Source organism: Podarcis erhardii (genome assembly GCF_964252035.2).
Source record: "Podarcis erhardii genome assembly, chromosome: 3".
In the NCBI taxonomy this organism is placed as follows: Eukaryota; Metazoa; Chordata; class Lepidosauria; order Squamata; family Lacertidae; genus Podarcis; species Podarcis erhardii.
In genome coordinates, this window is record NC_138507.1 from 33,859,722 (window position 1) to 33,877,230 (window position 17,509).

General features: G+C 40.7%; 1 protein-coding gene across 1 annotated transcript in view; it reads left to right on the forward strand.

Annotated features, from left to right (window-relative positions):
- PRIM2 (DNA primase subunit 2) overlaps positions 1-17,509 on the forward strand; it is a 64,238-nt gene that overhangs the window by 2,065 nt on the left and 44,664 nt on the right. The window contains 6 exon segments of the mRNA XM_081857054.1: positions 4,741-4,909; positions 5,201-5,304; positions 6,366-6,445; positions 8,725-8,845; positions 14,119-14,214; positions 15,088-15,225. Of these exon segments, the coding sequence (XP_081713180.1) occupies positions 4,741-4,909; positions 5,201-5,304; positions 6,366-6,445; positions 8,725-8,845; positions 14,119-14,214; positions 15,088-15,225 (708 nt within the window).

Below are 17,509 nucleotides of genomic sequence, written 5' to 3' on the forward strand. Positions count from 1 at the left end.
CCTAGAAATGAAGGGGCTTCTGTAGCCATTTTTTAATGCCATTGATTATTATTTTTAATGCCATTGATGCAGTTGTGGGTTCCTGTGGGAGATGCTCAGAATTCCTCCTAGCCTCAAAACGTAGGCAACAGCTGGCCTTTGAGGGGCTACGAGTGGTTGGAGTTCCTGCCATGAAGTAGGCCAGGGTCCATGCACTGTCCTCCCAGCTGAGTTCAAACTTGGTGCCTTATTCATGCTGGCACACTGTAGTAGCCACCATGTGTGAAGGGAGCAGATGGAAAAGGAAGCCAAGAACAAGAAATGGGCTGAGGGCGAAGCCAGAGAACTGTTTCCACCTCTGATATCCCCTTCTGCTAGGGCAGCAAGGACATGATGGAGACTTGGCAAACTGGGGTTGTGGTTAGACCACCAAGGTTCACTGCTGTGTGGAACAAACTTGAATGCCACTGTGATGGAGCTCCAGAGACTCTGCCTACTTACAGCCAATTTCACTGTATGTCCCAGGACCTACACAGAGTTTGGCAATAGGAACTGGTAAGGAAGCCACACTAGTAGGGAGGGGGCAGCACCGTTGTGTTTTGATATATAATTATAATAAAAAGCATTATTCAAAATTATTGTATGAGAACTTGACGGTACACAGTTGCCACAGAAGAGGACTAATTCTAATTCTGAAGCGGGGTCATTAGTGTTGGGGGGGAGCATTTGATCTATTTATTTCATGATAAAAAAGATCTTTGTACACATGGCACTATTTATTAAAAATGAATACATTTGCTATTATTACAATTGGAAAAAGGTCATTAGTGTTAACCTAGCTATGTGCAACTGCAATTACTTCAAACAGTAATTATTGAGCTTGTGCACTGGAGAGTACTTCCATGACTCATATGCAATATCAGTTATATGAAGGGAATTCCAGAGAGAACAGGACTTGCTTAATTTTTTAGCAGTAGTAATTAACTTCTGCATATCCAGTGTAATTATTTCTTTTTTTTTTATAATAATTTTTATTAAGTTTTCACAACATAAACATAACAACATAAACATAACAAGAAAAAATAACAATACAACATAAAAGAAAAGAAAAAACACAAATCATACAAACTTGAAGACTTCCCCATACCTCTCCTGTTCTGCACCCTTATTTCACAATTCTCTCTAGCAACCCTTCAGTCAATTTTTACATATCACCTCCTTAAAACTTCTTCCCTATGGTTTATAGTTTACAGCTGTAAATCTTTATTTCTTACCCCTCGACATCTTTTCAGTCCTTAATTTGACAACAATTCTCAAGATACACTTTAAATTTCTTCCAGTCCTCCTCCACCGCCTCCTTCCTCTGGTCACGGATTCTGCCGGTCATCTCTGCCAGTCCCATATATTCAATCACCTTCGTTTGCCATTCTTCCAGAGTGGGTAGTTCTTGCAACTTCCAATACTTTGCTAGTAGTATTCTTGCTGCTGTAGTGGCGTACATAAAAAAAGTCCTATCCTTCTTTGATACCAATTGGCCCACCATACCCAAGAGAAAGGCCTCTGGTTTCTTAGGAAATGTCCACTTAAGGACTTTCTTAATTTCATTATAGATCATTTCCCAGTAGGCCTTAATCTTTGGGCAGGTCCACCAAAGGTGATAAAAGGTTCCTTCAGACTCTTTACATTTCCAACATTTATTGTCAGGCAGATGATAGATCTTAGCCAGCTTGACTGGGGTCATGTACCACCTATAGATCATTTTCATTATGTTTTCTTTCAAGGCAGAACATGCCGTAAATTTCATGCCGGTGGTCCATAACTGTTCCCAGTCAGCAAACATAATATCATGACCTACATCTTGCGCCCACTTAATCATTGCTGATTTTACCGTTTCACAGTGTAATTATTTCTATTGATTGAAGCAGAGAAGATATTTTCCTATCTAAAGACAATAATCTCAGGTTACAGTATGTGCCTGTTCCCAAAATACTATTTCAAGCAGTGAGTAGAACTGTAATTTGTCAAGCAGCCTGATTTTCACCAGAGTTTTCTGCTGCTACAGCAGAGTAAAAACTGTTACACAGCCATAGGAGTCTCTTGATTTCTGGGAGAGGAGGAAAGGTAACAAGCTGAAAATGAGAATAGTGCTCCTGCCCCTTTGTGTTAAAACCCATTAAATGCACACTTAAATAAAAATCAACAAGGATACACTCGCTACAAATTTGCAAAGTATAATACCAGATGGCATTATGCACTGAGCAACCTTGTGCCTACATTCCCGCATTAAGAATACAGCCTACCTACACTGTATACAAGAAGATATTCAAAATGCAGTAAAACACTTTAGTTAATGATTTATTAAAGACCATCTGTCAGTATGAATCTTCTGTTCCCAGTTCTATTAATTCAGAAATTAACGCTCGCTCAGTCTCTTCCCCCATCCTTCTGCCAGTTCCAATTTCATATAATCCTGAAGGTATTCTGGGCCTTTTGTCAGCATCTTAAATATAGTGATTTGAGTCAGATGCACTGACCATCAGGTTGGTAATAGGATGGGAGCATGCTCTTCTCTTGCATGCTTGTTTTCACTTGCAATAGTTACAGACATGGCCTCTTTTTTTGTAATGAGGTGGAGGGGTCCCTCCACTGGATCTTGAACCTGCCCTGCTGCTTGCTATCCATGAAGATAATGGATTCAATCCAGACAGATCCAATCCAAATGCTGGAAAGAGGATTTTTTTTCTTCCCCAGTGCAAGCAGTGGGACTGTGGATGTTGCAGAAGCCATACCACTCATACGTTTGGCTTGTCACTTGCTTGCTTATCTAATTTCTGTACTGCTTAATGTATTAAAAATATTGCTAAGCTGCGTACAAAAAACCGAAGCAACAATTGTAAACGATGTTAAACAATTATTGACAGCTTAAACAAAATATTACAAAAATGCAGTTATAAAAATGTTACATGAAGACAACATAAATTGTTATATTTTATTGTATTTATTTATATCCCGCCTTTCCCCCCTAACTGGACTCGAGGCGGCTTACAACTAAAATAGAAACAGCTAAAGACGCATAAAATTTGGATGCTGGAAAAGAGCAATGTCTGCAGCCTCTTTTAAGTGACTTCGGAGGACTCAAGCCTTTTACGGAGATGTCAAAGGTGATGCTCTGGGCTAATAATTAACATTTTCCCCCTCCCCCCGTCTCTCTCCGCACGCAAAAAGACAAGAAATCGGAGCACAAGCTTGCATCTTTTTCGGGTCGGGGAAAGGGCAGGCAGAAGAGAGAGACGGGGAAAAATGGACACGGAACGCGGGCCGAATTGTGCCGGAAGTGACCATGCCACCTCCACATCTTCAGACGCCGGAGCTGTGGCGCTAGGAAACCGGACTTCGGTAGCTGCGCTTGGACTCTCGCGTTTGCTTTATCTCTACGGCTTTGGCCGAATAAGGGGTTGAAAGACAGGGTAGAGCGGCCTTTTCTCCGCGGGACGGAGATGTGTTCCTCCTACTTCCGGCTCCGGAAGTGAAGGAGTAAAAAAAAAAAAAAGGCGGGGCGTCGCCGCCTCCATGGCAACCACGGGAAGCCGGCGGAAGGAGCGAGCTCAGAGGGGCGGTATCAGAACGAGCGGAAGAAGGAAAGAAGCGAGGCGGCGACGTCAGGGCGGGGGGCGGGACGAGCGTTTCTTTTCGCGCGGGAAATTGGGTTCTGCTGGGTGTTGATCTGAAGGGGCCGCGCGGTGAGTGGCAGGTGGCTTTGGAGGTGCGGGTTTCTGGTATGTATGTGTGCGAGAGGATTATTTATCTCTTTCGCTCCCCCTCTTCGATTTTTTTTTCGCCCAGTGTCCCCAGGCCCCAACAGTTCACTTCTGAGCGCATTTACTCAGAAGTAAGCCTGGGATGTAGCTATTAATGATAAATTAACATGTGCTATTAAGGTAAGGCGCGGAATATGCAGGGGGAATGATTTTGAGGAGATAGGGAAGTTGTCTGTAGAATTTGCACTGTTAAAACATAAAAGGGGTCAAACCATCGCAAGAAATGTTGAATTTTTGGGAGGTTGGATTAGTTACAGTGGAATGGTATCAGGGGTGGGGTCACGTTTTTATTCTTATTTATTTACGACTGTTACTTTGTCGAAATAAAAAAAAATTATAAAAAAGGAAGCAAGCCGCATTGACTTCTTTGTGGGATTTACTCTGAGGCAGGTACGCATAAGGATTGTAGTCTAAATCCAGTCCATGGTCCTCCTGCCTCTGATCTACACTGGTACCTCGGGTTACATACACTTCAGGTTACATACGCTTCAGGTTACAGACTCCACTAACCCAGACATAATACCTTGGGTTAAGAACTTTGCTTCAGGATGAGAACAGAAATTGTGCTACGGTGGCGCGGCAGTAGCGGGACGCCCCATTAGCTAAAGTGGTGCTTCAGGTTAAGAACAGTTTCAGGTTAAGAACGGACCTCCAGAACGAATTAAGTACTTAACCCGAGGTACCACTGTATATGTTATCTTGCTTCTGCCTCTCCCACCACAACCTGCAATCAGTGCACGTGATGCAGCTAATACATCTTTAAATATTGAATCTTGAAATTCTTCTGACTTTGTCTATAGACCTAAAATAAATAAAAGAAAGTGTTGTTTTTTTTAGTGTACCATTGGAATCTGTGTTCTGAAGTGTGGTTAACATTTGGACCAGCTTTTATTACTGTTTAGTTATATCCTAAACTGCTGTGATTCTGTTTGTCCTCTTACAGGTTTACAGGGAGAAAATGCTGTTTTCTGGAAGCAGCAGACGGAAGTTGTTGAAGGTGGTGGCTGGTAGACAGGATCAATACCCTCTTAGCCTTCAGTTCTACCTGCAGCCTCCCACTGAAAATATATCTCTAATAGAATTTGAAAGTTTTGCTGTGGACAGACTCAAATGTGAGTAAACGTGTAGACTAGAACAAACCTTGAATTTTCAGAATGGTTGATTATGTGTTTCTGTGAAATTTTCTTATGTGACACTTACTCACCCTCAACATTTTCAGGATCATAGAGTTAAGACATTAAAGAGTTATTTTCAGTATGGCTATCAGTTATACTTTTATGTAAGTTTGTTATAATCAGTTGACAAATTATTTCCCCCCAACCATTTTTCAGATATGTGTTTTCAGACACATCTTAGATACTCAGTGCTACATTTCAAATCTGTCGTTGTCTTGTTCTTTGCAGTACTCAAAGTAGTAGAGAACTTGGGTGTCAGTTATGTGAAAGGTTCAGATGATTATAATAGAAAGCTGGCATCCGAAATTCGGGCTCTTAAATTTCCGTACAAGGTAAGTAAAACTGAATAATTAACACTGAGTATAAACTTTATATTTCTGTGTAGTTGTGGCCACTGGAAGAAATAATTTTAGAGATATAGTAGTGTTGGTAGATTAAAATGGTTGCACTAGGTCTTTCAGGGGCCCCTTGCCCGTGACATGTATGATGGTGGTGGTGGTGATGATGATAATATTAATCTTTTATTATTTATACCTCGCCCATCTGATTTGGTTTCCCTAGCCACTCTGGACAGCTTACAACACATAAAAAATTTCCTGATACAGGGTTGCCTTCAGATGTCTTCTAAAAGTCAGATAGTTGCTTATTTCCTTGACATCTGATGGGAGGGCATTCCGCAGGGCAGGCACCACTACCGAGAAGGCCCTCAGCCTGGTTCCCTGTAACCTCACTTCTCGCAGTGAGGGAACCACCAGAAGGCCCTCGGTGCTGGACCTCAGTGGGGTGAACAATGGGGGTGGAGATGCTCTTGATGTCCAGTATAGGCTTTCCTGTACAAAAGACCACCAAAGGTGTCTAATAACTTGCATATAAAAAGTGATAACATAGAAATAACATACTAAATAAAATGAAATGGGCAGAGTGGCAGATAAAAATCTCGGTTGAAGGAAAAAAAAATCAGATGTTGAAAAAGCCAGATAGTATCAAACAGATGAAATGCCTACTGAAATTCAAGTGACAAAGGCGAAGGAATAAATCTTTCTGGGCAGAGCGTTCTAAAGCTATGTCCCATAATGAAGAATGCCTTGTATGCTTTCCTGTAATTTTGCATCTGGCCGTGATTTTGTCCCTGATCAAGTTGATGGATCTTGGCTGGTAGTAAAAAACCCCAGCATAGATTCCGGAAGCCTGCAATGTGCCCACTACTGACCTGTAGAATTGAGGTAGCAATCCTTATGCCTGGATGTAAACTCAGTGGACTTACTTCTAAGTAGATATGCATAAGATTGTGCTGCAAGTCTATTTATTTTAAAAGTTATTTATATTAAAGTATTTTTTGTGGTTGTTACAGTATATTATATGATTGTTCTTAACATGCTTTTTTGTAATTTAGGCTTTGGCTGAAGAGGATTATGATGCAAGAAGGAAAGATCACATTTCTCATTTCATATTGCGCCTTGCCTACTGCCAGTCGTAGGTATTGTTTGTCCAGTTGCTGTTTAATTGAATGTAATAAGCACAAACATCATGTTGTGGGTTTTAAGATTTGAGAAAGTGTATTTTTAACCATTTGTTGATCCACATTCCAAGATCTTTTAGGATTAATCTTATTTGGGAAACACTGCTAATTTCAGAATGAAAATCATAATGGCCGAGTTGAAACATCCCATCCAATTATTGTTACGAATGATTCACAATGGTTTGGCATGTTGTCCAAATTAACAAGCTATAATTAAAGCTATCACTTCATCTCCGGAGGCAGGTGCACCATGGAGAAGGGAGTAAGCTTAGGAACCTGAACGTTAAAAGACTGGAAAACCAAGCAGATAAGCAAATCCAAACCATGGTTTTCTTGTTCATTTGGAAGTTCACACCATGAGTTGGGTTCTAAATTATTGTTAGCGAAAGCCATGACTTGTTGAGCTGTCTGAATTGAGCCTGTTTCTCGGCATTGCTTGTGGGGAGAGGTAAGTGTAAATTGCAGTGTGTTAAAAAGGACATATATTTGTATAGTGTTGTGTGTGTGCCTTTTAAGGAAAAAAACAGCAACACAACTTATCAATAAAATAAACTTACCCGTTAATATGGTGTTACAATTAAATACTGAAAACTATTATAAAGAGGGAGGCATTCAGACTTCTTAAAGAGACTCTTTCTAGGAAGCAGGTAACCATTTCCAGTTTAATCAGTGACCATCTAGGTCTTTTAAGATGCAAGTTTATTATATTTTAAATGATGTTAGCTGCATTAGCCTTGGACTTTTCTGCAAAAGTTTGAAGTCTTTATTTAAAAGCATTAAAATGATCTTTATTTTAAAAGCCACATATCCTGTCTCATCCTGTATCAAGTTGGTGAGGTAACTTTGGACATTATTTTTCAGTGAATCTGGTGGCATGATGGTAATGAAAAATAAAGCTGGATTTTAGTAGTCCAATAGTGCCACCAAGAGGCAAAAGCTTGCATTGTCACTGCTTTTATTCACAAATATTTTCCAGGGTTTTTCTCTCCCCGGCCCCTCACTATTTTCCAGTTTTCTAAAATGTACAGTTCTCAACATATCAAAGTTTCTGCGCGTGGCATGAGCCAAGGGCATCTCAACAACAGGAGAGCTTAGAAGAGAAGCATTGCTGATGTCTTTTTATCTCTTTTATCTCTTATCTCTTTGCTCTGTCAGAACACATTGCCCTCTTACGTTTTTCAGAACCCATGGAGTCTTTGCTAAATTTCCACACACGCTGCTTAAACACCCCCCTTCCCAACCCAGCCACAACTGTGCAGTATTTTTTCTGCTGTCACCATTGCTGCAGGAACAACAGCGGCACATCCCTGTGGTGTAGTGGTTAAAACCGGTAGACTTGTAATCTGGTGAACCGGGTTCGTGTCCCCGCTCCTCCACATGCAGCTGCTGGGTGACCTTGGGCTAGTCACACTTCTCTGAAGTCTCTCAGCCCCACTCACCTCACAGAGTGTTTGTTGTGGGGGAGGAAGGGAAAGGAGAATGTTAGCCGCTTTGAGACTCCTTTGGGTAGTGATAAAGCGGGATATCAAATCCAAACTCCTCCTCTTCTTTTTCTTCTCTTCCTAGAGCTGCATCTGAACAGCATTTTAGTGATGGGTGGGCACTGATGCCACTTTTGAATAGGAACAAACCATATATCCTTGGTGGTTGCTGCTGTATTAATTTACCCAACTTGTGTGCGTGCTCTCTCTCTCTATATATATATTCAGTATATATGAATATGCTATTTAAAAGCTGCACCAGCACCCAACCAGTGTAGCAGTGGTTAACCCAGGGGTCCATTGTGGAAGTCAGTGAGTAGTGATGCAGCTGGGTCAGGCTAGTGAGGAACTCATGAACATCCATGGATCCCTCAGCCAGTGCCTGACCTGGCCAACCACAGCCACAAGACTTTTTAACACACACACACACACACTGCCACCATTCTAAGTGAACATGCGCTTGGATGTTCTCAAATGTTGTAGGAGCCACTCATTATGGAGTGGAAGAGACTTCTTTTGTCCAGGTAAAAGAACGTAACAGAAGCAAATAGCATAATAAAGAGCAATGAAAACTATTTTGTTAAGAAATAAATTATATAGGAAACGCTGATCCAAAAGTAGAAATTGGAATGTTGTAGGAAGATTTCAGGTTACATTTTTGTTCATTTGACTTTCAAAGGAAAACTATGTAGAGAACTGTGGTTATGTGTTTTTAAAAACAATTAAAACACGTGTTTCATGTTCCATCGCAGGGAGGAGCTTAGGCGGTGGTTTATCCAGCAAGAAATGGATCTTTTCCGCTACAGATTCACTCAGCTAAGTGGAGAATTGACTAAAAAGTTCCTTGAAAATGTCAGCTTGTCATATGTTGTTGTAAGTTTCACAACTTTGAATTACGGTGTACGTGGTAGTGTTGAAATGCTTAATATCTGAACAAAGTTTGTAATCTCACCCCCGCCATTCCTTTTTGACCATAATGCATGTTTGGGCTGCTGTGCTTGTCAGTAGAAAGCCACTTGATCTCCAGCCATGCCTCATAAGTAATCTTATATTGCTTTTCTGAGGATCTTGAGTATGGTTCTTCCTGATACGACAGCAGGAAAGATGTGACTATGTAGTACGCAGACCAAATGCTATACAGCTGTCCAAATCCATATTCTGGCTCTGAGTTTTACAAACTGATGTTCCATCTATGAAGATGCATCCCAAACAGATTGACTCATTTCTACGGGCAAGCTTTGTTTTTGGGTGAAAAACACATTCATGTTAGGTTGTAAAATACACACTGTCAACAGCTTTATCTGGGGTTTTTGAATTTACTAGATGTATTTTTCTTAAGATGTAATGCTCTCACTGAAAAAATCTGCGCTAATAGGCGACACCTATGAAGGGAATGGTAGAGATGATATACCTAATTCATAATCTTAACCTGTGAAGGGAATGATAGAGATGATGCACCTAATTAATTAATTTTACTGATTAGTGTGTGTACCACATTGACAGGCTGCCATCATTTTACAGGAGTGATGGGTGTCTTGGAGATAGTTTAGATTAGGGGTGGGGGGACCTCTGGCCTTATGGACTTGACTGGACTCCAGCTTCCAGCATCTCCAGCCATCATGACCAGTGGTCAAGAGTTGATGGCAGTTAGGAGTGGCAGATGAAGATGATGGACTATGCGGAGTTAGCCAAATTGACTGTTAGGATCCGGAACCAGGGCGACCAGAAATTCCAAAGAGAATGGAGTAAATTTATTGAGTATTTGAAAGGTCAATGTAAAAATGCGAAGACTGAAATAAATCTTGTAACGTAATGTAAAAATGGTATCTGACTATGGACAAAAAGGGACTCGATATAAATAGAAGGACAGAAACTGACAGTTAAAATACACATACAATTTACTGGAAATTGGAAAACCAGTTGAAGGGATGGAGGGAAATGTATTTGATATGTATGCGAAAAGTTGCTATATTTTGTGCTTTAAAAAAGAAAACCAATTAAAAAATTATTATTATTATTTTTAAAAGAGTTGATGGCAGTTGGGTCCAGCCACATCACACAGCTTGTACTCAATGAGGAGTGAGCTTATCCACAAGCCCAATTTGGGATGTCACACTAAGCCAAACCTTGGCTTAGCTCAGCATGGCACGATAGTAAGAAAGGACTGGGGAGGAGCAAAGTGGCTGCTGCCTGTATGGTCATGTGTTAGCACTAGGCCATGGTTTGGCTTAGTGTGACGTGTGAATTAGCCTGTACTCTAACACCTGATCCTTGCATACTAAGGGTGAGATTTAGCTCATGAGTCCTATCAGTGGAAGCCTGAACAAGGACTTCAGCTTGTTCAGTGGGGCTCTTCTTCCTGCAAGCCCAATTAGTTCAGGGGGTGTGTCAGCAGAGCCCCCTGAGCAGCATGCAGGGAGACTGATGGAATGGTCAACAAAGCAAACCGTTGAATTCCTCCCCAAGTAGAAATCATTCCCCACCCCCAAAAAAGCACTTGAGAAAGGTTGTGTCAAGGGGATGGGTTAAAATGAAGTTTGCGAAGGTCAGTTTGGCTGACAAAGTTGCTACAGAATTGTACAAGGGAATGGTGAAGGTTAACAAGATCTGTACGAAGGTTTCTCTTTGGTTATACTTGTGTTTCTTAAGGAAAGGTTAACCCTCCCAACAGCAACCAACCCGATAAACAATATGTGAGAGCCTTCAGTTCAAATCCTTTGACAAATGGCGGAATACATTCATTTTTTAAAAAACCCTTTGGGGTAGTAGAAACCGTATTGCAGTTTATCTTTTTGAGTTGCATCCTGGGAAGCTGGAACAGTATTTGTAGTATCACTATTTTCAGAGCAACCCAGACAAGGTGCTCTCTAAGGGCCTACCCGGACTTAACTAAGAAATGGAGGGAAAATGGGCCCCTTTCTCTTTCACTCAACAGAAGAGAGACTAATTCCCTCTCTCTTTTTACCAGGCAATGGGGAAGGGACCCTTCCCATTTTCTAACCTTTCTTTTAAACTTTTTAGACTTGTTCAATAAAGGTGAGAAAAGGGGAAGGAAGCCTTTCCCACTGCCTGCATGGGTTGCCACCGAGCCTAAATGCACAAGGTGTCAAAAGGTTATCTTGCTCCTTTTCCCACCTTTTTGCCAATCCACTTTCAGTTCCTAGAAGTGCTTCAGAGTGTTTCAGCACTCCAGGAAGGCTGTTGGCTGCTTGTGGTTTGACTGACCCTAGACCGTTAACTAGACTTAAAAATACTATTTTTGTTGTTGTTGTTATTAAACATGGATACTCCTTTTTTCATTTTAAAACTTTTGCAGTTATGATTGTAGCTAGTGAAAATGGCAAGGTACAGTACAACTGAAGTTTATAGTTCTGTTCATACTAATATTGTTTCTGAGATATTATTGACTGGATGTCTTCCATAAGGCAGTCCACTGCTTGAACTTTACTGACTCCTGAATTTGTATTTAAATACACCTGTATTTAAGCGCGCGCACACACACACACAAAATTTTTGTTAAGAGTACATTGCAGTGCGCTATCGAGGGAGGAAAAATGGTGTCCTGGAATAGTCAGATGGAGGAGCTAATGCTCTACAATGCAGTTACCGGCCGGCTGTGCCAAAAAATAAGGGTGGGTAGCAGAAGTCAGTAAAGTTCAGTTTTTCCCCAGGTAGCTGCTCTTTGATTTTGTTGTGATTTTCAACAAAAAGTCTTTGGAGAGGTTTGTTAAGTAGTGCAAATGGCAGTTCTTCAGTTTCCTGTTTTTATCACTGAATAGTTCTGAAAAGAGCAGTCATCTTTCATTTTATTTCACTTTCAAACCTTTCTAATTGAGCAGTAGAGGGATATAAGTGCACACTGATAATTCAGCATCTCAGTGAATGGAATGTTCTTGACTTTCTGTGAAAGCAACAAAAGGGTAACTGTGCTTTGACAGCAGTTAATTAAAAGCTTAAAGTGCCTGGTATCTCCTGTGCTTTGATTTGCCTAGCTGAAGCGTGGCTTCTAACCTATTTGAATTCCAGTAGTTGGATCAAAACCACTTGGTTTTTATGATGGTGGGTTTTTTTGCTTTTGTTTTGGAGATTAGTGTCTACATAATACATTTCTAAAAATGGCAGCTGTTAGTATTCACTTCCAGCAATTCAGTGGGAACTTGAGCTAGAAAACTTTATTTTCAGCAAGATTCCCTACCCATATTTTTTTGGCCAGGTGTTGCAGACAGGTTGGGCAAGCCCAGCCAGAGGCATAGAAAAGGAGTTGCCTTAAACCTCTTGTGGTGAACCAGTTCCCAGCCCAGAAACTAAATTGAGTTCTATTGAGTTCTATTGATTCCCATGGGAAAACATAGGCCAGAAAGCCAAAGAAGAAAGTTTTTGATCTTAATAATAATAATAATAATAATAGTTATTATTAATACCCCACCCATCTGGTTGGGTTTCCCCAACCACTCTGCACAGCTTACAGCATATCTTGAAGATGGAGTCCAGGTAAAAAAGAATCACACAGAATCACAAAATTGTAAGTTGGAAGGGACCCAAAAACTGGTCCTGCTCCTTGCAATGCAAAAATCCTACCCGCATCTATCCCTGCATGGGCTTAAGCCACCAACCTTCTGGAAGCAATCTTAGTGGTCTACGTTTTGCAATGCTTCATCTTATCTTTATTACGCTCTGCTGACTAACCAAGGGCCATAAGATTCATTAAGGGCCATTGGACTTCACTTTTTGATTCATCAGCGGTGGCAGTTGCTACCTGCCCAGCATACTGCAGCCATGTCTTCATTCCCTTTTGGCTTGTTTCTTTTAAAAAGCAAGCAAACAGGCAGGGGTTGAAAGGAATGACAATCACCTTCCCCTTGTTTGCCACCCGCTGCAGCCCAATACGCAGCTTCATTTGTGAGCTGCCTAGCAACCTTCCATTTGAACTCTGCTCACCAACAGTGGTGGCTGCTAGCCCGCCATTCCTCTTGGGGCTCCTCTCTGTAAGCATTTACCAACCCCCAGTGAATTTTAAAGGATGGGGGAAATAAATGTTAATTAGAAGGAAGACGAATGATAAAGAGTAATAGTGACAGTTGTCCAAGCAGCCCTAGAAATGTCATGGGCAATAAAGAGAGGCCCTGAAGTACTATAATTAACATCCCCATTGAATGATGGTGAGAAACGTCTAATCCTAGATTAATGGTTTAGTCGTAGTCTGCACCAATTAGTTGATTTAAGCTTGCAGCCCTACAAAAATGGAAATGTGATTAGAAAACAAAATTATGAGTTTAATTACAAGAATTATTATTAGGATTTTAGACACCAGGTTCTTGAAATTTGTTGGAACATTTAAAAAGAAAGTTGGTGTCCATGCTAGTTTCTTGTTTTTCTTTGGAAAGTGCTTCATTTCAAAATAACTTATCCAACTATCAAGACGCTCTAGAAGGCAGTTTAAAACTGGTATCGATGGTCAGGCAATGCTTGAGTGAAAAGCTGAGTTTTAATAAATGATGGAAACCTCACCTGCAGGTATTGGCGGTGGGGGTGAGGGGAATTTATTCCACGAAAAAAAGATGCCAGTGTGGAGAATATTCACCTCTGTGCTATCACAAGGTAGAGTTCCTTAGGCTGCAGCACAGTCAACAGGGCATCGTCTGAAGATCTTAAACATATCTTCTTATGATGTTGGGTTGGTTGAAATGATTTTGGGGTGATGGCAGGACTGCTAATTGTGGAATATCCAGGAGCCTTGGGAAGCAACTATGGAAGAACTTCTAAAGGCCTTCCTTATGGGGCTCTATTCCATTCAGCTTGCTTAATGGTGCATAAGGCTCCTTATTGTAAAACCATGGGAACCATGGGAAGGTAGACTCGGTTTCTGCTTTTACTACTCAAAGGCTTAGTTTTGAGGATAGAGGATGTTGAAGGGGGGAGGGAAATAGAACACAACTTCTTAATGCTAGTTCCATTTTTGGAACTAATTCAAATAGTTACTACCTCATTCGGATGAGTCTTCCTTTGTCATTCTTTTGTATTCCTTTTCCTTTAATAGTACACCTGAGTTCCACATTTTTGCAAGGCTTAGCTTAGATGCCTCATTTATTTTAACATTGTAACATTATGTTTTCAGTGATTTTCAAAGTCAATGACTTTTGTTTTAGATTCCAAAATCCGAAAAGGTGAACATTGGAGAGAAGCTGCGAAACTCAACTCCTGGTTTGGGTGGCGTTAAAATAGAAGAGTTTGTCTTTTATAAGGTAAGTGAGCAGGCTGAGGTGGTGGCAGCATTTTGTATAAATAAAAAAATCTGTACAGTGGTACCTCGGGTTAAGAACTTAATTCGTTCTTAACCTGAAACTGTTCTTAACCTGAGGTACCACTTTAGCTAATGGGGCCTCCCGCTGCCGCCACGCCGTCGTGCGATTTCTGTTCTCATCCTGAAGCAAAGTTTTCAACCCCAAGTACTATTTCTGGGTTAGCGGAGTCTGTAACCTGAAGCGTCTGTAACCCAAGGTACCACTATATTTTCATTCTCATAACCTCAATTTCCCAACCCATTTGGGCGAATAGTGTTACTACTTCATTTTCTAATTGCTTCTGCCTACAGTTCTTATGTATATGACTTGCCTTAAAGGAAATGATTTGCCAGTGTATATAGTAATCCTACACTGCAAATATCTATGCAGTTAAGCAGATGATGTATTTCCCTGGGTGGAAGTTGGGTAAAACAAATACTGGGCTGCATTCAACTACGCTGTTCTCTTAGTAGAAGCTGGCACAAGGGTTCCTCCTAATGCAATGGGTCTTTCCTCCTGTGCCCCTCGTACCTCCCTCAGATCCACTCTAGAGGCTTGAGAGAACTTCCAGAACAACATGTGAATCGGGAGGAAGAAGGCAAGCAATCTCCTTAGTGCTAAGTTGAATTTCACCCATTATACCCAGAAGGAAAGTAATTTCTGTGAAATGATTGCTAAAGAAATCTTCCCAAATTTAGACTTGGAAGCACTCTTGTTTCACCTTAGGCTTCTCAGGACCAGTGAGTGTGCACAGAAAAAATAAATAGAGGTGTTTATCAAAAATGGCCTAGCTTGTCCCTTTCAGAGATTACATCTGCCATTTCTGTCTTTCAGGTTCCTTTCTGTGATGCTGTGGATTTAGTCCGTGTGAGAAAAGTTTACCTGCATGGCGGCTATGCCTATGTACCTCAGCAAGATTTTGTTACCATTGTTCTGAACAATTACAGAACCAAACTGTCAAAAGCCCTGGCAGTAAGTATTTTTCTTCCTAATTTGCTCTGTGTTTTACACTCCCTTTTCGGTTTTCATTTTTATAAATGGTAACATTCCATTCAGCCTGCGAAAGGTGATTGGGATAGGGCATGGGGATTTGTCTTTCAGGATTTGAGAAGTACTTCAACTGCTTCGGCTTTTTTTCTTTCTTTCTTTTTTTTAAAAAGCTTCTCATTCTCATTATGTAAGACTTCACCTTACTGTACATTGTAAAATTGGAGCCTTTCTGCTTGAGATGGCATTAGTAATACACAGTGGTTTTATACGGCAATTCTTATCGACAAGCAGTTTTCCGCTTGCTCCATTTCAGCAAACTTCAGAATAATGTTAGGAACAGGTAGAGGAACAGGGGCAGAAATATATATATTTTTATATTGTAATTTTATTCTGTGAACCACCCTGAGACTTGCAGGTATAGGGCGGTATACAAATTTAATAAATAACAATACAGTGGTACTTCGGGTTACAGACACTTTGGGTTGCAGATACTTCAGGTTACAGACTCCGCTAACCCGGAAGTAGTATCTCGGGTTTAGAACTTTACCTCAGGATGAGAACGGAAATCACGCGGCGGTGGTGGGAGGCCCCATTAGCTAAAGTGGTACCTCAGGTTAAGAACAGTTTCAGGTTAAGAACGGACCTCCGAAACGAATTAAGTTCTTAACCCGAGGTACCACTGTAATACTAAATAGTGATGCTTGTTTTTCAACTTGCTTGCTATTCAGTCAGCTGTATTACTCTTAGAGACAGAATAAATATTGTTGCTTGGGGAAGGATTTGTTGCCAGCACACTCTTTAAAAAAATAAAAATCCGTATAGTTCTCATCTGGACAAGTCACTTTAGTGCTGCTGATGCAGCTGTTTGACTTCATCCCCAGAGGCTCATTCCATCGTCTCTTGAGACAGACGGATGCCAACAACAACTTATTAATGCAATCCTGAAATGTAGTGTCCAGAACTTCTAACCAAGGTTGGAGTGATGCTGAGTATAACTGTTTTTTGTGTGTGTCTTGAAAACATGGTTGTTACTACAAGTAAAAAAAATGAAATCTGCTATTTCTGTGACACATCAGTGTTGACTCTTGCTTAGTTTGCCATTCTCAAAAGTGTTGGCTATCTGGTCATTAATTCTGTAATCTTCATGTAGGAGAGAGTTGCAGTCCACAGTTCGTCCAGAGTTTTCATTTTGCCATTATCCTAGTTGTCCAATTTTCAGCTGGTCCTTCCCATCTTTCTATCATCTGCAAATTTGACTGCTTCTGTCTTTTTTTAAGTGCAGTTTTTCAAGCCATCATATATTAATGATTGCTAGCATTTAACCTTTAAAAAAGTAGTTTCTGCAGCTTAGCCACTTTCTTGCTTGTTCATCATGTATTAATAGCTTTTAAAAAAGAAATTCCAAACACTGTAAGAAGTAGGTGAGATAGTTTCTGAAACATAAGGAGCTATAGTGGAAAGTTCAAATCAATATAACGGTTCTCCTGTGTCTGCATTAATGGAAGTGGCTTTGAAGAGGATCTTATTCTTTGTTTCTCTGCTCATGGCCAAGGTTTCTTTGTGCTTCAGAATTAACTCGTTCCTTCAGGCATAAGACTTGATGTTTTTTACAGCGCTAGTGTATCACAGCGACTTAAAAGGCTGAGACGTGAACTGGGACGCCTGTAGTTTTGCAAGGTTTTTACAAGGTTATTTGTACAGATAACATGCAAATGGTTTGGGTCGGTTGGTGCTGTTGCACAGATGGCATTTCCACTGACCCCTCCTGTTTCTGTTAAGTAGCATGATTCTGCTCCAGCTTATTTTGTGATCGAACTGAATAACCTTTCTTCAGTGTTGCATTACCTGTTTGGGGAAGGTCTGTTGCTTGGTGGTAGAGCATCTACTCAGTAAGCAGGAGGCCTCAAGTTCAGTCCTCTGAATTTCCTTCTAGGTTTGTGTATGTTCCCAGCCTGAAACCTTGGAGAGCTGTTGCTAGTCAGTGTTGAGAATATGGCGCTAGATGGACCAATGGTCTGATTTGGTGTAAGACAGCTTCTTAGGTTCCTAATAAAAATACTATCATTGCTATTTTATTTATCGCTGGAAGCTTCTTGCTGTGCATACCATTGCTTTGCTTGACACATGACTGCCCCGAAACACAACAGATTTTATACAAATGGCCTACTTGTGATGAGAAGACACCAGCAGATCCTAGTTGCTAGGAGACAGCAGAACACTGAAATAGCTTCTTTCGTACTTGTAAAGGTTTTTTTTTTATTTTTTT